Consider the following 20,592-nt stretch of genomic DNA (forward strand, 5'->3'; position numbering starts at 1 on the left):
AAACAGTTATTCAAAACTTTTAACTCCCTCCTCCGCCCACCACTGCCCCCTCCAACCTCCCGCATCTCTGCCGAGGACTTTGCCACACACTTCAAAAATAAGATTGACCAAACAAGGCAAGTCTTCATCGTTCAACCACCGCAACCCCTTTGTATGCCAGACCAATGCCCAAACCCCATAACCTCTCTCTCCAACATCACTGAAGGGGAGCTTAATTGTCTCTTCTCCAAATCGCACCTCACAACCTGTGCACTTGACCCCATTCCATCCCATCTCCTCCCCAACCTCACCACCACAATTATTACATCCCTGACCCACCTCTTCAATCTATCACTAACGTCCGGTACCTTCCCTTCTGCTTTCAAACTCATAAAGTCCCACAGATTCCAGTACCACCTTTATGCTGCTGACACTCAGATCTACCTCTCTGGCCCAGACGTGACCTCTCTGCTGTCCATAATCCCAGAGTGTCTATCAGCCATATCATCCTTCTTCTCCTCTCGCTTCCTCAAGCTCAATGTGGAAAAATCTGAACTCATCATCTTTCCTCCATCTCACAGATCTTCCTTACCCGACCTAGCTATAACAATTAATGACATCACACTATCCCCAGTACTGGAAGTCCGCTACCTCCTTTGACTCTGCCCTGTCCTTCAAACCACACATCCAAGTTCTTTCTACCTCCTGTCGCCTCCAGCTCAAAAATATATCCAGAATCCGTCCTTTCCTCAACCCTCAATCTACTTAAATGCTTGTGCATGCCCTCATCATCTCCCGCCTCGACTACTGCAACATCCTTTTCTGTGGTCCCCCTGCTAACACCCTCGCACCTCTCCAGTTCATCCTTAACTCTGCTGCCTGACTAATTCATCTCTCTCCTCGCTACTCCTCCGCTTCTCCCCTCTGCAAATCTCTTCACTGGCTCCCATTCCCTCAGCGTATCCAGTTCAAATTACTAATAATGACCTACAAGGCCATCTATAACCTGTCTCCCCCATATGTCTCTGAACTAATCTCCCAATACCTTCCCTCACACAATCTCTGGTCCTCCCAAGACCTCCTTCTCTCCTCCACACTTATTCGCTCCTCATCCAACCGCCGCCAAGATTTCTCCGAATTGCCCGTCTTCTGGAATTCTCTGCCCCAACAAGTCCGACTATCAACCACATTTGGATCCTTCAGAAGGAACCTGAAAACCCACCTCTTCAAGAAAGCCTACAGCCTGCAATGACCCCGCTACCTCCTTCTCTCTCACCACTACCGGCGATATTACCTCAACCAACACCGGAACTGCTGCAACCCACCAACCTACTGTCTCCTTCCCCACCATCCTGTAGCATGTAAGCCCGAAAGGGCAGGGTCCTCTCCCCTCTGTATCAGTCTGTCATTGTTAGTTTGTTTACTGTAAGTGATATCTGTAATTTGTATGTAACCCCTTCTCATGTACAGCACTATGGAATCAATGGTGCTATATAAATAAATAATAATAATTGTGTGTTTACTTCCTGAATCTTTTTCCTCCCGTTCACAATGTATTCTGGGAAGGTTGCAAGGCACCCTGGTAAGTTTTGCAAAGGATTATGGTTAGTCCAGCCCCCATTTTCCCTCCAGTTCTCCATTTTCTCTCAGCCTGCATCCTGGAAGCATCTCATGTCTCTTCTACCTTTGTGACAGCATCGCTGGTATGTAATCACTCCTCCTGTATCTAATTTCTGTTTCAGATCAGCCTGCTCAGTTAGTTTCCCCTCCTCAGCTAGTAGTGCAGATGTTGATTCATAATGTATTATGTATGATATGTATCCCTGATGTACCCTGTATTGACTCAGTGTATATACCGTATTTTTCGCTTTGTAAGACGCTCCGGATTATAAGATGCACCACAAATTTTGTGGAGAAAAATAGGAAAAAACGTTTTTTTTAATAAAATGGTGGTGCCTCTTATAATCCAGGTGTCTTATTGCTTACCGGGGGTGGTGGCTGCGGTGAAGCGGGGTCCCAGGGTCGCAGCTGGAGGAGGCAGGAGTGGGGTGATACTGCAGGCCACAGGAAGGGATGAGAGGGTGCTCCGATGTGCAGCACGCTGTCAGGGGGGCTCGTGCTGCTACCAGGGGGGCTCATGCTGCTACCAGGGGGGCTCGTGCTCCTACCATGGGTCTGTGCTGCTACCAGGGGGGCTCGTGCTGCTACCAGGGTCTGTGCTGCTACCAGGGGGGCTCGTGCTGCTGCCAGGGGGGCGGTACTGCTGCCAGGGGGGTCTGTGCTGCTGCCAGGGGGGCTCGTGCTGCTACCAGGGGGGTCTGTGCTGCTGCCAGGGGGGGCTCATGCTGCTACCAGGGGGGCTCATGCTGCTACCAGGGGGGCTCGTGCTGCTGCCAGGGGGGCTCGTGCTGCTACAAGGGGGGCTCGTGCTGCTACCAGGGGTCTGTGCTGCTACCAGGGGGACTGTACTGCTGCCAGGGGGGACTGTGCTGCTGCCAGGGGGGCTCGTGCTGCTACCAGGGGGGCTTGTGCTGCTGCCAGGGGGCTGTACTGCTGCGTGGGGCTCTGCCCACATTTACCGGGTGTCCGTCGGCGCTGTGGGTGTCTCCGGGTGCCCAGCCATGTCTCCACGTGCCCAGCGGTGTCTCCGGTTCCCTCTGGCTCTGGTTGGCTCTGCCAACATTTTGCGACAGGCCAGAGCCCCGGGGCTGCCTCTCGGTTCCCTCTGCTTTGGCTCCAGCAATATGGTGGCCACCGCCGGGGCGGCGCATGCGCTGATGGTGATCTCGGGACTGAGATCTCGAGAAATGAGATTTCAGCGCTGAGATCTCATCTCTCGAGATCTGTCCCGAGATCACCATCAGCGCATGTGCCGCTCCCGGCGGCGGCCGCCATATTGCCAGAGCCAAAGCAGAGGGAACCGAGAGGGAGCCCCGGGGCTCTGGCCTGTCGCAAAATGTCGGCAGAGCCCCAGGATTGGAACCGGAGACACCGCTGGGCATGTGGAGACACGGCTGGGCACCCGGAGACACCCACAGCGCCGACGGACAGCCGGACACCCCTGCGGCCTACACCCGGTAATGTATATCCTCTTTGTAAAACGCACCCCCATTTTCCCCCCAACTTTGGGGAAAAAAAGTGCGTCTTACAAAGCGGGAAAATACGGTATATGTTTTTGTTTGTAGTTTCACAGCATCAATATACCACCATGTTCAATAAAATACAGATTCAACTTACAGTCTCCTTATTGGACCCCGGTATAGCGGTTTAGCTGCCTATGAAGCTACATGAAGTCTGCTTCAATTAGTGAGGACAGAACATCATGTGTCAGTCTCCTCCAATAGAAAAACACTGCACATGGGAAAGCTACATCTCAATTAGATGAGGTAGATGGATAGATGTGATCATATGACAGTGGATTTGATGTGGACAGGAAAGCAGTGCCAACTGTGAGCAAGGAGGAGCAAGGAGGAGTATAACTTGTAATACTTATATATCAGTCAGTGCCACGATATAATGTCCCCAAAACGTCTAGCAAAATAAGGATAAAGTGGGCCACCCATTAACATTTGTTTTTCCATATATCTCCCGCGTAACCAGAAAAAAAATACAAGTTAACTTTACCCTTCACTGCCATTTTCTGTTTTTTTTTCTTTCATTTTTGTTTTTTCCTCCCTTTTTCCAAGAGCCATAACTTTTTTATATTTCCATTAATATGGCCGTATGATGGCTGATTTTTTGTGGGACGAGTTGTGCTTTTGAATGACACCATTCAATTTACCATATTGTGTACTGGAAAATGGGGAAAAAAAATTCTAATTGCTGTAAAATTGCAAAAAAGTGCAATTCCACAATTTTTTTAAAATTATTATTTATCATGTTCACTATATGGTAAAACTGACCTGGCAATATGATTCCCCAGGTCAGTTCGAGTACGCAGATACCAAACATGTCTGGGGTTCTTTTTTATTTAAGTGGTGAAAAAAAATTCCATAATTTGCACGAAAAATGTTTTTGCTTTGCCATTTTCTGAGACCCATAGCGTTTTCATTTTTTTCAGGATCTGGAGCTGGGTGCGGACTTATTTTTTGCACCCTGAGCAAAAAATGCCAAGATACCATTTTGGAATAAACACAATGATCGCCTCCTCTTATTGCATTTAATTGCAATGTTGCAGTTGCCAAAAAACGTAATTCTGGCATTTTGATTTTTTTCTCGTTACCCCATTTACCAATCTGATTAATTTATTTTATATTTTGATAGATCGGACATTTTCGAACACAGTGATAATAAATACGTGTATTTTTTATTGTTTCATTTGGGAAAGGAGGTTGATTTAAACTTTTAAATTTTTTTTAGGTTTTTTTCCTTTATTTAATAGTCCCCGAAGGAGACTTGAAACAGTGATCGTCTGATCTTTAGTGCTATACATAGCAGTGCTTCAGCGCTGCAATGCATAGCAGAAATCACAATTTCCTATGAACGCTGGCCATTAGCTGGTGTTCACAGGAGTATCGTAATGACAGGCACGAGGCTTCTTCTGCATCTACGCCCTACGATCATGTAACTGGCTCGCCGATGTGAACGTGAAATGGCTCGCGCCCCAGAGAGATTGACAGCGGGATTTAACAGGTTAACAGCCGTGGACAGTGCATTGCTACACCCATGGCTGTTAAAGGCACATGACTGCTGGTTATTTCAGCCATGCTGAAAAGATGTGGGCTCAGCATCGGAGACTGCATCAAAGTCAGGGACATGACGTAACTAGGTGTGATATGTCGTGAAGGGGTTAAACAATAAATTATATTGCTAGAATATGCCTTAAAGGGAATCTGTCACCCATTTTTAGTGATATCATGTAAAGATATCACCCAAATGTGCATCCCATAAGGATTCTATTAGGATTTTTGATTCCCCCTGACCCCGCACCTTTGATGCATAAATACCTTTTTTATCTTGGTGGAGATGTATGCAAATCGCCGCGGTCCGGTCTGATGGACGTGGCTTAGTCGCCTTCTTTCCCCCCCTTCTCGGCTTGCTGAACGTAATCTTCATCTGTGAATATCACAGATAACGTTGTTTTCCGCACTTGCGCATTGAAAAGGCCTCCGGCGCCTGAGCAGTATGCTTTGCCCAACTGTGGGCAAAGCATATGATCAGTACTGCGCATGCGCCAGTATTTTTCTGCGCGGTCTATGCCCAGGAAGTCTTCACATGCAGGACACACTTCCAGGGCATAGACCACGCTGAAAAATACTGGCGCATATGCAGTACCGATTATATGCTTCGCCCACAGTTGGGCAAAGCATACAGCGCAGGCGCCGGAGGCCTTTTCAATGTGCAAGCGCGGAAAACAACGTTATCTGTGATATTCACAAATGAAGATTACGTTCAGCAAGCCGAGGAGGGGGAGAAAGAAGGCGACTAAGCCATGCCCATCGGACCGGACCATGGCGATTTGCATACATCCTCCACCAAGATTAAAAAGGTATTTATGCATCAAAGCTGCGGGGTCGGGGGGAATCAAAAATCCTAATAGAATCCTTATGCGACGCACATTTGGGTGATATCTTTACATGATATCACTAAAAATGGGTGACAGATTCCCTTTAAATTCTTGATTTTTGAGGTTCGACCTTAAGGACCCTCACAGGTCATAAGAGGACCTTGTTGAACACAAAACTGCAATACAGCTCTATTCAAGGTGGGCCATGCTGCAGCTGCACAGCTGGTGAGGAATGCTTAAGTGCAATTAAGGCCTCTTTCACACTTCAGTTTTTTGCATCAGTTCAAATCTGCCAAAAAGAGAGAGAGAGAGAGATTTTTTTTTTTTGTCCGGCATCCAGAAAGAATTTCGGGTTAAATCAGTGTCTGGAGGATCCGCCAGAGAAAAAACGTTGCAAGCTCCGTTTTGAAATCTTTGAGGATGGTGACGGACAGCAACTTTTGTCGGATCCTCAAAAGAAACGGATGCAATGGACAGCAATCCGTCACAATCCGCCATTAATGGAAGTCAATGGGGGAAAAAAACGGATCCTCAAAAGAAAATTGAGGATCCGTTTTTTTCAAAACCTGGCGGATTGTGACTGATTGTAAAAAACTGAAGTGTGAAAGAGGCCTAATGAGTTCAAATAAAGAGATGTATAGTCCTGCATCTTTTATTACTAAAACTCTAAATAAACATTGTTATATTTGCAGGTTGTCTTCTGTGTCCTCCTGATTGGCAACTATACAGAGATCACTGTTATTACTACTCAGATGTAACAGGGACAACATGGAGCCAGAGCCGGGATGATTGTAAGAAGATGAGAGCCGATCTACTGGTCATAAAGGACCAGGAACAGCAGGTAGGATGTCTGTGTCCATATATAAGGATAATATAGGACTAGATGACCAGCCCCATATATAAGAATAATATAGGACTAGATGATCGGCCCCATATATAAGGATAATATAGGACTAGATGACCAGCCCCATATATAAGAATAATATAGGACTAGATGATCGGCCCCATATATAAGGATAATATAGGACTAGATGTCTGGCCCCTGTAGGGATTCGCTCTGGTATGTAATGGCAGGACTGCAGTAACGAGGCATCACACAGGCTTAAAGTCCAATTTCAGTGGTTTAATGTCACGTTGCAAACAGCAGGTTAACAGAAAGTAAGGAAAAAACATAAATATACTCCAGCTTGGAGAACCACTGGTCCCAGATTCACCCCTTGCACGGGACGGGCTTAACTAAGCGGCTGCCAGGTCCACGGCATCCGCCAGGTGCCATTCCCAGGGTTGTTGAGAGTCTTGCTGCTATAGTCCTGCAGCACGGGGATCCTGTATACAAGTTCAGGCTAAGTCAAGCCAAGTTCCTGTAACGTCCAGACACACACTCTCCATGTGCCAAAACCAACCTCCCTTACATAGCCCATAACCCCTCCCACAAGTGAGGTAGACATCACATGTGCTGATCACGTGACCATGACATCATCGCAGGTCCTGTCTTTAGGGAAAAACTCAGCCAAATATTAATCTGCTAGGAGAAATGTATCTCCCTTCCAGTAAAACACCCTTTACTGTACCACATACCTCCCTCCTATGTTAAACCCTAAGGGGGTGGACACATGACATACAGTGAACTCTGGACAGGGCATCTGTATTCCCCTGTAGTCTACCTGCCCGATGTTCTACTGAAAATTTAAAGTTTTGCAGGGACAGGAACCATATGGTGACTGGGCATTCCTCTCCTTAGCTTGACTCATCCACGTAAGAGCGGAATGATCTGTCGAAAAGTTCTCCCCAGCAAATAGTAGCGCAATGACTCCAGTGCCCACTTGATGGCCAGGCACTCTCTCTCCACAATACTGTACCTGGTTTCAGCTGGGGTAAGCTTCCGGCTTAGGAAACTAACGGAATGCTCTTCCCCGTTAACCTCCTGAGACAGCACGGCACCGAGCCCTATCTCAGAGGCATCCGTCTGCACAACAAACTCTTTTTTGAAATTTGGAGTGATAAGGACAGGTGTACCACACAGTGCCCCTTTTAACTTTGTAAAGGCCTCGTCTAACTGATCATTCCAGTGGACCATCACAGATTTCCTCCTTTTTAAGCAATCTGTTAAAGGCGCGGACAGGGTTGCAAAGTTGGGAATGAACCGCCTGTAAAATCCCACAAAACCTAAAAAGGCTTTTACCTGTTTTGCTGTGAGAGGACGTGGCCAGTTCTGAATTGCCTCCACTTTGTTTATTTGAGGCTTGAGAACTCCTCTCCCAATGACGTAACCCAAGTATCGAGCTTCCTCCAACCCTATGGAACACTTCTTTGGGTTGGCAGTTAGCCCTGCTTGTCATAGAGAGTCTGTCACTGCCTGTACTTTTGCTAAGTGACTTTCCCAGTCGGTGCTGTACACAATAATATTATCTAGATAGGCTGAGGCATAGCGGCGATGGGGACGGAGAACAATATCTATTAATCGCTGGAATGTTTCTGGTGCGCCATGCAACCCAAAAGGCAACACCTTATACTGGAACAGCCCCTCGGGTGTTACAAAAGCCATTTTTTCCTTTGCCGCCTGTTAGGGGTACCTGCCAATAACCTTTTGTGAGGTCCAGAGTTGTAAAATACCGTGCCTGCCCATGGGGTAAGCGTCAAACTTTGAAATGTCATTAAGCTTTCTAAAATCATTACAGAATCTTAGAAACCCATCAGGCTTGGGTATTAGGACTATTGGGCTGGCCCACTCACTTTGGGACTCTTCTATGACCCCTAACTGTAGCATAGTTTTTACCTCTCCCAAGTTGGCTTGTCGCCGGGCCTCAGGCGCCCGATATGGCTTTAGTCGGACTTTGGCCTGCGGCTCCGTGACAATGTCATGTTGGATTATGGAGGTGTGTCCGGGGAGCTCCAAAAAAAACATCTGTATTTCGGCTAATGAACTCCCAGACCTCCTGAACCTGTCTAGGAGTCAAAGTATCTGCAATTTTGACTGCGGGTTGGGCTTCTCCTGCCTCGCCCCGAGGTAACGGAGCCTTCTCCATCTGAAATGCAGGCAGCGGACTGTTCCCACCAAGGTGCTATCTTTCCAGGGTTTAAGCAAATTAACATGGTAAACCTGTTCTGGCTTTCTCCATTCTGGCTGGTGTACCTTGTAGTCTACTTTTCTTGTACCTTGTAGTCCTTCTCCATGATCTCATAGGGTCCCTGCCACCTTGCGAGAAATTTGCTATCTACGGTAGGCACAAGTACCAACACCCGATCCCCAGGGCTAAAGGTTCTTACCCGAGCCTCCCGGTTATAGACCCGACTCTGTGACTGTTGTGCTGCCTCCATATGTTCCCTAACTAAGGGTAGGATTGTCTCCATTCTTTCTTGCATTTTTGCAACATATTCTATCACACTTTTGTGGGGGGTAGGTTGGTTCTCCCAGGCCTCTTTGGCTATATCGAGTAAGCCCTGTGGATGTCTGCTGTACAAAAGTTCAAAAGGCGAGAACCCCATAGATGCCTGAGGCACCTCCCACACGGCAAACAACAAATATGGCAATAAACGATTCCAGTCCTTCCCATCTTTGGAAACTGCCTTTTGCAACATGCTTTTCAGCATCTTATTGAACCATTCTACCAGACCATCTGCTTGGGGATGATAGACCGAAGAGTGCAACTGTTTAACATTTAGCAAACGGCAGAGTTCCTTCATAATTTTTTACATAAAGGGGGTTCCCTAGTCTGTTAAAATCTCTTGAGGAATTCCCACCCGCGAAAACATACCCATGAGTTCCTTAGCTATAAGCTTAGCTGATGTGTGGCGCAGAGGAATGGCCTCAGGATATCGGGTAGCATAATCTAGAACTACCAGGATGTGTTGGTGTCCCCTTGCTGACTTATTCAGAGGCCACACCAGATCCATTGCCACTCTCTCAAAGGGTACCTCTGTAATTGGCAAAGGCACCAAAGGACTCCGAAAGTGAGGCTGGGGACTGGTTACCTGGCACACTGGACAGGAATTACAGTACCGTTTAACTTCTTCATGGACCCCTAGCCAGTAGAACCGCTGCAGAATTCGGTCTAGGGTTTTCTTTTGGCCCAAATGCCCACCAAGTACATGCGCATGCGCTAAGTCCATTACCAGCCTACGATATGTCTGGGGTACCAGTAACTGTTCTACCAGTTTCCCACGTATTTTCTCCACCCGGTACAACAAATCTTGGTGTAGCTCAAAGCGTGGCAACACTGTAGTTGCCCCAGGTTCTTGGGGTTCCCCATTGACAAACAGTACATTTTCTCTGGCCCGGGCCAAAGTAGGGTCTCAGAGTTGTGCCGTACCAAAATTGTCACCTGATACATTCAAGTCTGACAACTTGGGTCCCAGCGGCAAGTCTTCCACCTCTCCAGCCAATACTTCTATGGGAGAATTCTTCCCCTCCCCCACCGAAGGGAAGGTTACCCCTACCGCCAGCACTTCTTCCTCCGGGCCACCAGGTTCATGCCCTACTTCTGGAGAATGTAACCTGGTTGCCTCTGGTGCCAGCAATAGCTCCGTGGGTGGGACAACAGATGGCCACAGCACAGAAAACAAAGGAAAGTCTCTTCCAATTATCACCTCATAATGCAATTTAGTCACCACCCCCACCTTGTGGCACCGCCTCCCCGCTGGCGTGCTGATCACCACTAGTGCGGTAGGATAGTCTTTTAAGTCCTCATGTACACACAACACCCCAATTTTCCGACCCGTATACTCGCTGGTTTGTATCCAGCTGGCTGGTGCCAGGGTTACAAGACTCCCTGAGTTGAATAGGGCCACAGCCGGGGTGCCCTCCACTTCAACCAGACACAAATGTTCCATATTGGGACATTTTGGGGTGCCCATTGCACACATCGGTTCGGCATAGTGAGATTAGCGGTACCCAAAGTTGGTGTCCATGGGCTCAGCCAAGTGGGGACAGTCAGCTCTGATATAACCTGGTTCCTGGCACCGCCAGCAGATTATGGGGCTCCTTACTTCCCCAGATAAGTCCTGAGCGGCCTTCCTGGCCTCCGCTCGCCGAACCAGGGGTGGAGACTTAGGGAACCTTCCTGTTTCCTTCCGGGGCATCCCTCCCTGTAGCTCTTTGGTAGCCCCATACCCCGACCCATGTCTGGAGGGAGGAGGGAAAAGCCCTCCAAAACTTATCAGTCACTATGCGGTGCAGCATGGCCGTGGGGGACAACACCTCAGGCTGTAACCACTTTCGTAACAAGTGCAACAGGTCATAATACTGGGACCGAGCCGGCTTGGAGGGGGTAAACTCCCACTGGTGTACCCGCTGGGCCCGAACTAACACATTTACCCCAAGATGTGCCAGTATCTCACCCTGGATGACCGTGTAGTCCGCACTTTGCTCCGTGGGTAGGTCCTGATATGCTTTCAAAGGTACTGGGGCAAGAAAAGGAGCGATGATTTCTGCCCAATGGTCCCAGGGTAGCTTCTCCCTCTCAGCAACTCCTTCGAACATTTCCAGGTACACCTCCACATCATCCGACTTCTCTATTTTGGGAACCGCTGTACGAACCGCTTTCCGGACATCATGGATTCCCCAGTTAGTTCCTTTTGTCTGTGCTGTCGTGATATGCTGTATCAACAGCTGATTGGTTTCCTGCTGCTGCTGCATAGCCTGCTGCTGCGTAGCCTGCTGTCGCATGGCCTCCTGCTGCTGCTGCATAGCCTCTATGAGCGTTTTGACCATGGCCTCCATTTCTGGAAAGTTCCCCGCCTGGGTCTGTGCCACTCGTTTCACCCAGGACATAGGCTGGGGTACAGATCAAACACAAGAAAAACAGCCTGGCCTCACTGCGTCTGCCCGCATTCTCCACCAATTGTAGGGATTCGCTCTGGTAGGTAATGGCAGGGCTGCAGTAACAAGGCATCACACAGGCTTAAAGTCCAATTTCAGTGGTTTAATGTCACGTTGCAAACAGCAGGTTAACAGAAAGTAAGGAAAAAACATAGATATACTCCAGCTTGGAGAACCACTGGTCCCAGACTCACCCCTTGCACGGGACGGGCTTAAATAAGCGGCTGCCAGGTCTGCGGCATCCGCCAGGTGACATTCCCAGGGTTGTTGAGAGTCTTGCTGCTATAGTCCTGCAGCACGGGTATCCTGTATTCAAGTTCAGGCTAAGTCCATCCAAGTTCCTGTAACTTCCAGACCCACACTCTCCATGTGCCAAAACCAACCTCCCTTACATAGCCCATAACCCCTCCCACAAGTGAGGTAGACATCACATGGGCTGATTATTATTATTATTATTATTAATAATAATAAAATAAAGATTATTATTATTATTATTATTTTTATCACGTGACCATGACATCATCGCAGGTCCTGTCCTTAGTGAAAAACCCGGCCAAACATTAATCAGTAAAACACCCTTTACTGTACCACACCCCATATATAAGAATAATATAGGGTTAGATGACTGGCCCCATATATAAGAATAATATAGGAATAGATGACTGGCCCCATATATAAGAATAATATAGGAATAGATGACTGGCCCCATATATAAGGATAATATAGGACTAGATGACCGGCTCCATATATAAGAATGATATAGGAATAGATGACTGGCCTAATATATAAGGATAATGTAAGACTAGATGACTGGCCCCATATATAAGGATAATATAGGACTAGATGACCTGCCCCATATATAAGGATAATATAGGACTAGATGACCGGTCCCATATATAAGGATAATATAGGACTAGATGACCGGCCCCATATATAAGGATCATATAGGACTAGATGACCGGCCCCATATATTAGGATAATATAGGACTAGATGAATGTATAAGAATGATATAGGAATAGATGACTGGCCCCATATATAAGGATAATGTAAGACTAGATGACTGGCCTCATATATAAGGATAATATAGGACTAGATGACTGGCCCCATATATAAGGATAATTTAGGTCTAGATGATTGGCCCCATATATAAGGATAATATAGGATTAGATGATTGGCCCCATATATAAGGATAATATAGGACTAGATGACTGGCGCCATATAAAGTATAAGGATAATATAGGATTAGATGATTGGCCCCATATATAATGATAATATAGGACTAGATGACTGGTGCCATATATAAGGATAATATAGGATTAGATGACCGGCCCCATATATAAGGATAATATAGGACTAGATGACCGGCCCCATATATAAGGATAATATAGGACTAGATGACCGGCCCCATATTTAAGGATAATATAGGACTAGATGACAGGCCCCATATATAAGGATAATATAGGACTAGATGACTGGCCCCTTATATAAGGATAATATAGGACTAGATGTCTGGCCCCTTATATAAGGATAATATAGGACTAGATGACTGGCTCGTTATATAAGGATAATATAGGACTAGATGACCGGCCCCATATATAAGGATAATATAGGACTAGATGACAGGCCCCATATATAAGGATAATACAGGACTAGATGACTGGCCCCTTATATAAGGATAATATAGGACTAGTTGACCGGCCCCATATATAAGGATAATATTGGACTAGATGACTGGCCCCATATATAAGAATAATATAGGAGCAGATGACTGGCCCCATATATAAGAATAATATAGGACTAGATGACTGGCCCCATATATAAGGATAATATAGGACTAGATGACAGGCCCCATATATAAGGATAATATAGGACTAGATGACTGGTCCCATATATAAGGATAATATTGGACTAGATGACTGGCCCCATATATAAGAATAATATAGGAGTAGATGACTGGCCCCATATATAAGGATAATATAGGACTAGATGACAGGCACCATATATAAGGATAATATAGGACTTGATGACTGGACCCTTATATAAGGATAATATAGGACTAGATGACCGGCCCCATATATAAGGATAATATAGGACTAGATGACCGGCCCCATATTTAAGGATAATATAGGACTAGATGACCGGCCCCAGTCTGCTGTATCCCCATGCCTAGTACATACCTGATATGATGGACATTATTAATTTTTAACAGAAGATTTTACAGAAATCTATCGCACAGCGCGGAGACACATATTGGATAGGACTTCACCGTGATGGAGACGTCTGGAGATGGGTGGATGGAGAACATTATTCCGGCAGCTTGTAAGTGACTCCTGACACCAGCACACACCGGTCATTACTGTGACTGTGATGCATCCGATCACCGCGGTCTGGACTCCCCTATAATTACTGATTTCTCATCATTTCCTCTTGTTTTATCTTCTTGTTACTCAGGTTTCAGATAAAGACGCCGACATCAGGACGCTGCGTATCAATGACCACATCTGATTATTATCAAGATGATTGTAATACTGGTAGACGATGGATATGTGTGAAGAAAGCTGTGAGGATCTGATATAACTACATGAAACTGATTAAGAATATAAATATTTGTTATTTAGGTTTCTGGAGGTATAGAATGAGAAATTCAAATCTTTATGTAAGAATAATACTTATTGTATGGCTCATGTTTGTGTGAGACTAATGAAAATATAACCAATATTCTATGTCCAAAATGTGGACTTTAAAATGCTTCCATAGTTTGTACTCATGGACGGCTTTAGGTATGTCCGACTTGTGAGGTCACACAGGGCGCCATCTGTCAGTCTCCAGTAAGGGGTTCTGGAACGGGAGACTGAGTCAGTTTGAGACATTAGGAGAACCTGCTAGCACGATTTTGTAATGTAAAGTACAGACATGTCTGTATTGGTGGCGGACCCGCAATACCATATGGACTATTTGTTTTCAGTTTGTTTTCACTTTGTGCCAGAAAAGGCTCTGTTTTGTTTTGCCATCCGGAGCAGTTTATGAAGTTAAATAAACTTGCCTGGACTTTGCATGAAAACTGCCTCCTGTGCCTACCTCAAGAGCAGCTGAGTGAGTACAAACCTCTACACTATATATATAGTAACTACAAAAAGAAAAATTATGTGGTGTGAAATTTGCACCTCAAATCCACATCTAAATCCAAAGGAAGGGGATTCCAATTTCATCCATTTATGGCATATCAGCAGGATATGCCATAAATGTATAATAGACGTGGATCACACCAATGGGTCCAGCATCTATTTTGAGAAAGAGTATACTGTTGTGTGCTGCTTTATGTGAAGAGTTAATCATAACTCCTGTAGATTGGTTATTCAAACCTTCTGTTGCCCGAGAGCAGTGCTAGTCAAGGCCTTGTGTTTGAGCTAAAGGTAGGTCCCATTGGTAAGAACTGCATATACTATACATTTATGGCCTCGTTATTGAGATAACAGTAGGTCAAATTGGTAGGATCTGCATGTACTAGATATTTATGGCCTCATTCTTGAGATGATGGCAAGTCTCATTGGTAGGATATCCTGTATTATATGCCATAAATGTATGGAAATATTTCTTTAAGCTCCTGAAACATGATAAAGATAGTGGCCTTGCTTTGCATTTATTCAAGGCCAAGAAGTTTTTAAAAAGTGGTCCCTCAGCTTGAAATAATGCAAATGGTGAAGTGTTTTTTTCAACATTAGAAAAACACATCTGCTTTCTTGTATAATCAGCACCACAAGTGTCCATGAGTTATATTATTATTACTATTATTATTATTTGTTATTATAGCTCCATTTATTCCATGGCGCTTTACATGTGAGGAGAGGTATACATAATACATACAAGTACAGTAATCTTAAACAATACAAGTCACGACTGGTACAGGATGAGAGAGGACCCTGCCCACGAGGGCTCACAATCTACAAAGGGATGGGTGAGGATACAGTAGGCGAGGGTAGAGCTGGTCATGCAGCGGTTTGGTGGATCGGTGGTTAGTGCAGGTTGTAGGCTTGTCGGAAGAGGTGGGTCTTCAGGTTCTTTTTCAAGGTTTCCATGGTAGGTAAGAGTCTGATATGTTGTGGTAGAGAGTTCCAGAGTAGAGGGGATGCGCGGGAGAAATCTTGTATGCGATTGTGGGAAGAGGAGGTAAGAGAGGAGTACAGAAGGCGATCTTGTGAGGATCGGAGGTTTCGTACAGGTAAGTACCGGGAGACGAGGTCACAGTTGTATGGAGGACTCTGGTTGTGGATGGCTTTGTATGTCATGGTTAGGGTTTTGAACTGGAGTCTTTGGGTAATGGGAAGCCATTGCAGGGATTGACTGAGGGGAGAGGCCGGGGAATAGTGGGGGGCAGGTGGATTAGTCGGGCAACAGAGTTAAGAATAGATTGGAGGGCTGCGAGAGTGTTAGAGGGGAGGCCACAGAGCAGGAGGTTGCAGTAGTCAAGGCGAGAGATGATGAAATGTAGCATCAACTGTTCTTCACTGTCCTATTAAGGAAATAGAAGAATCCAGGATATCTATAAACAGAAAGATAGTGAGGAAACACTTAGCTAACCTAAATGAATTCAAGTCTCCAGGTCCAGATGAATTACACCCCAGAGTACTTAAGGAGATAGCAGAAGAAATTTTTGAACCCCTCTCCATAATCTTTGAAAATTCTTGGAGAACAGGAGAAGTCCCAGAAGACTGGATAAGAGCAAATGTTGTTCCTATCTTCAAAAAGGGGAAGAAGGTGAACCCAGGCAACTATAGGCCGGTGAGTCTGACTTCTATACCAGGAAAGATCTTTGAACAAATTATTAAACAACATGTATGTCAGTACCTGGATAAGAATGAGTCAGCATGGGTTTGTAACTAATAAGTCATGTCAGACTAACTTAATTTCCTTCTATGACGGAATCACTGATTGGGTGGATCAAGGACATGCTGTAGATGTAGTATATCTTGACTTCAGCAAAGCATTTGACAAAGTATCTCATACAATCCTTATTGAAAAAATGACTAATTATGGAATGGACAAGGCAACTGTTAGGTGGATTCATAACTGGCTTAGTGATCGGACCCAAAGAGTGGTCATAAATGGCTGCACATCCAGTTGGAAGAATGTCTCAAGTGGGGTACCACAAGGCTCTGTCCTGGGCCCTGTATTGTTCAACATCTTTATCAATGATTTAGATGAAGGAATTGAGGGTAAACTGATTAAATTTGCTGATGACACAAAGCTAGGAGGGATAGCTAATACTAGAGAAGAGAGAGGATTCAAAAAGATATAAATAAACTGGAGAAGTGGGCAGTAACTAACAGAATGGTTTTTAACAGGGAAAAATGCAAAGTACTACATCTGGGCAATAAAAATGAAAAAAGCATATACAGAATGGGAGGAATAGGGCTAAGCAACAGCACATGTGAAAAAGACTTGGGTATACTAATAGATCACAGACTGAATATGAGTCAACAGTGTGATGCAGCAGCAAAAAAGGCAAATGCAATTCTAGGATGTATTAACAGAAGCATACAGTCTAGATCACGTGAAGTCATTATTTCCTTCTACTCCTCTTTGGTCAGACCTCATCTGGAATATTGTGTCCAGTTTTGGGCACCACATTTTAAAAAAGACATCAACAAACTGGAGCAAGTTCAGAAAAGAGCGACCAGAATGGTGACCGGTCTGCAAACCCTGTCTTATGAGGAAAGATTGCAGGATTTGGGAATGTTTAGTTTGCAAAAGAGAAGACTGAGAGGAGACTTAATAGCTGTCTACAAATATCTAAAGGGCTGTCACATTGTAGAAGGAACAACTTTATTCTCATTTGCACAAGGAAAGACTAGAAGCAATGGGATGAAACTGAATGGGAGGAGACACAGATTAGATATTAGAAAAAACTTTTTAACAGTTAGAGTGATCAATGAGTGGAACAAGCTGCCACGAGAAGTGGTGAGTTCTCCTTCAATGGAAGTCTTCAAACAGAGGCTGGACAGACATCTGACTGGGATGATTTAGCGAATCCTGCTTTGAGCAGGGGGTTGGACAAGATGGCCCTGGAGGTCCCTTCCAACTCTACGTTTCTATGATTCTATGAAGGCATGGACTAGGGTTTTTGCAGATTTTTGGTTGAGGAATGTACAGATCTGTGAAATATTTTTGAGTTGAAGTCGGCAGGAAGTGGAAAGGGGTTGGATATGTGGTTTGAATGAGAGATCAGTGTCAAGGATAACCCCGAGGCAGCGAGCTTGTGGGACTGGAGATAGTGGGCAGCCATTTACTTTAATGGGTAGGTCTGTTGGGGGGTCACGTGAGATGGCAAAAGATAATTAATTCTGTTTTGTCCATATTAAGTTTTAGAAATCTAGCGGAGAAGAAGGATGAGATAGCAGACAGACATTGAGGGATTCTGTTTAGTAGGGAGGTGATATCTGGTCCAGAGATGTAGATCTGTGTGTCATCAGCATAAAGGTGATACTGAAAGCCATGAGATTCTATAAGCTGTCCGATGCCGAAGGTGTAAATGGAGAAGAGCAGGGGCCCTAGGACTAAACCTTGCGGGACTCCGACGGATAGGGGGCGCGGTGAGGAGGTGGTGTGCGAGTGGGAGATGCTGAATGTCCGGTCTGCTCGGTATGACGCAATCCAAGATATGGCCAAGTCTGTGATACCATGAGATGAGAGAATCTGTAGTAATAGGGAATGGTCCACTGTATCAAAGGCAGAGGAAAGGTACAGGAGGAGGAGGACAGAGTAGTGTCGCTTGTCTTTGGCGGCTAGTAGGTCATTGGTGACCTTAGTTAGGGCAGTTTCAGTGGAGTGGTGTGGCCGGAAGCCGGATTGCAAGTGGTCAAGGAGGGAACAAGAAGAGAGGTGGGAGAACAGTTCAAGATGGGCGTGTTGTTCCAGTAGTTTTGAGGCGTAGGGGAGGAGTGATATAGGGCGATAGCTAGATACAGAGGATGGGTCAAGAGAGGGCTTTTTGAGGATAGGTGTGATTGAGGCATATTTAAAGCTTGAGGGGAAAACACCAGTTGTTAGTGATAGGTTGAAGAGATGGGCTAGGGTTGGGATGAAGACTGTGGTGAGGTTTGGGATGAAGTGGGATGGGATCGGGTCAAGTGCACAGGTAGTTAGATGTGATCTTGAGAGTAGAGTGGAGAGTCGATCTTCTGTAATGGTTATATCTGGTATCACCTCTCCGCTCAACTGATCTGAACAGGGCAGGCATGCCATACCACATACACAACTTCTGGCAGGTGTGGTTATGGAAGAAAGAAGCCAGGTTATTCCGGAATAACCCCTCTGTTGCTAAGCTTAGGTTCACATGAGTTGAAGTTGCTGTAGATAATTCATGCTACAAATCTGGAGAACAATTTGAAGGGAAATCTATACAACAAATTCAGGCTGAGTCGTGTGGTTATTAGTACTGTTGAGGGAGGGCTAAATTAATCCTTCATGGTTGACCAAGTGACTTCCAAATTAATCCTCAGGGCGTTGCTAGCAACTGGGAATGACCAGATGGAGACGAGTGGGAGGATCAAGGCAGATCACTAATCCCGTTTATTATGTCACCTTTTTATAGTATTTTGCTTAATTATGCAAAATACTCAGCTACCAATAACATCGTCGTGACACATATACTTTATAAGCCAATAGTATTGCAAGAAAATCGGAATATGTCCCTAGTTACATGACGCAGAGAATAGAACAATAGCACATTCTTCAGGGTCTCATATCTTATATCTTGTGCAGACTAGAACAGTCTGGTTTCATAACAGCTGCGAACTTTCACCTAGTTACAAAATTTAACTCGTAAACAACAAAATGGCGTCGCAAGCACAAAAATGGAGGTCTGGAGAACAAGATGTCCCGTATATCTGAATACTGTACTTCACAATCCCCCTAGATAAATTTTGTTAACACATATGCAGCATCAGAGGTGCTATCCTGAGCCATAAGCTCGAGGGGTACTGGTCTTCACATGGCTGATGCCCTGTTATCAGTCATGGCTGTTGCGGCGCACCCATCCCCCCTGTATGCTGCAATTTGCGAATAACAATTTTTGATGACGGTGGTGGAGACCTTTTGAAGGTAGCCATGCGCTTGGCTTCATCTTCATCAAGTAACCTTTTGAGATCGGTGTAGAGAAGAGCAGGGGTGACATGTCTTTGGTATCATCATTAGCTGTCTTAGTGCAGAATTTCCTAATACATACAGAAATACACCAAAGCACAAGTTTTATTATCACATATACCACAAGGATACAGGCAGCAATGTGTAACAAGCTTTGTAAGATTCCAGCTATCCAGCCCCCAATTCACTTAAACCAATTGGCTGGATTGAGAAAGGAGAAGGTGTCTAACCACCAACTGTCCTTATTACGATCATTGTCTTTATCATATTGATCTCTGAGTCTTTGAATATCTTCTAACTTTAACTTCTACAAATAATAATATGGAAAATGCAGAAAACCAAAACATTATGCCCCCTTTATTTGCTATTGTCTTGTTGGGTGATGAGGAGAACTTGATAGGGACTGTCATACAAGGGTTCTAGTTCATGCTTTCTGACATGCCTTTTCACGACTACCAAATCACCAGGCTTCAGGTTATGACAGGTGTCGGTTTCTCCTGAATCTGGAAAAGAAGAGGAAACTAGAGCATGGGTGTTAGCAAGATTTTTACTATGCTGAATAACATATTGAACAACATGGTCAGGTTCTTCTGATAACTACTGAAGCTGGAAATTTGCAACTGGGGGCCTAGCACCAAACAATATCTCATATGGGGACAAGCCATATTTTGCAATAGGGGTAGTACAAATGTGGTATAGTACAATGAGTAGGAGCTCTGGCCATGGAGCTGTAGTCTCCTGCATCATTTTGGTCAATTGTCCCTTCAGTGTGCCATTCAGCCTCTCAACTTTCCCACTGGATTGTGGTTGTATTGAGGGCTACAGTGGATCCAAGCATTGTCAGAATTCTTGGTACACATGAGAAGAAAAGGCTGGACCTTGATCACTTTCAGCAACTTCTGGAACCCCATATCTGCATATGACTTCCATCACCAGTTTCTTCGCTGTGGTTTTTGCAGTCATGTTGGCAACAGGGTATGCTTCCGGCCAACTGGAGAACATGTCAACAACAACCAAACAGTATTCATACCTTCCAGACTTAGGTAACGTGATATGGTCCACCTGGAGCCTTTGGAAAGGATAGTCAGGCTTAGAAAGATGCTTCGGGGGTACACGTTGAAGTTGACCGGGATTGCAAATCTGACA

General features: G+C 45.2%; 1 protein-coding gene across 1 annotated transcript in view; it reads left to right on the top strand.

Annotated features, from left to right (window-relative positions):
* The window catches only part of LOC141056092 (killer cell lectin-like receptor subfamily B member 1B allele B), a 36,232-nt gene extending 21,867 nt beyond the window's left edge, over positions 1 to 14,365 (top strand). The window contains exons 4-6 of the mRNA XM_073552749.1: positions 6,178 to 6,326; positions 13,514 to 13,623; positions 13,756 to 14,365. Coding sequence (XP_073408850.1) covers positions 6,178 to 6,326; positions 13,514 to 13,623; positions 13,756 to 13,876 — 380 coding nt within the window. The 3' untranslated portion in view covers positions 13,877 to 14,365. The remainder of the gene's footprint in view (positions 1 to 6,177; positions 6,327 to 13,513; positions 13,624 to 13,755) is intronic.
* The last annotated feature ends 6,227 nt before the right edge of the window (positions 14,366 to 20,592 follow it).

Source organism: Dendrobates tinctorius, unplaced genomic scaffold, assembly GCF_039654945.1.
Source record: "Dendrobates tinctorius isolate UK_male_01 unplaced genomic scaffold, ASM3965494v1 ptg000196l, whole genome shotgun sequence".
Classification (NCBI taxonomy): Eukaryota; Metazoa; Chordata; class Amphibia; order Anura; family Dendrobatidae; genus Dendrobates; species Dendrobates tinctorius.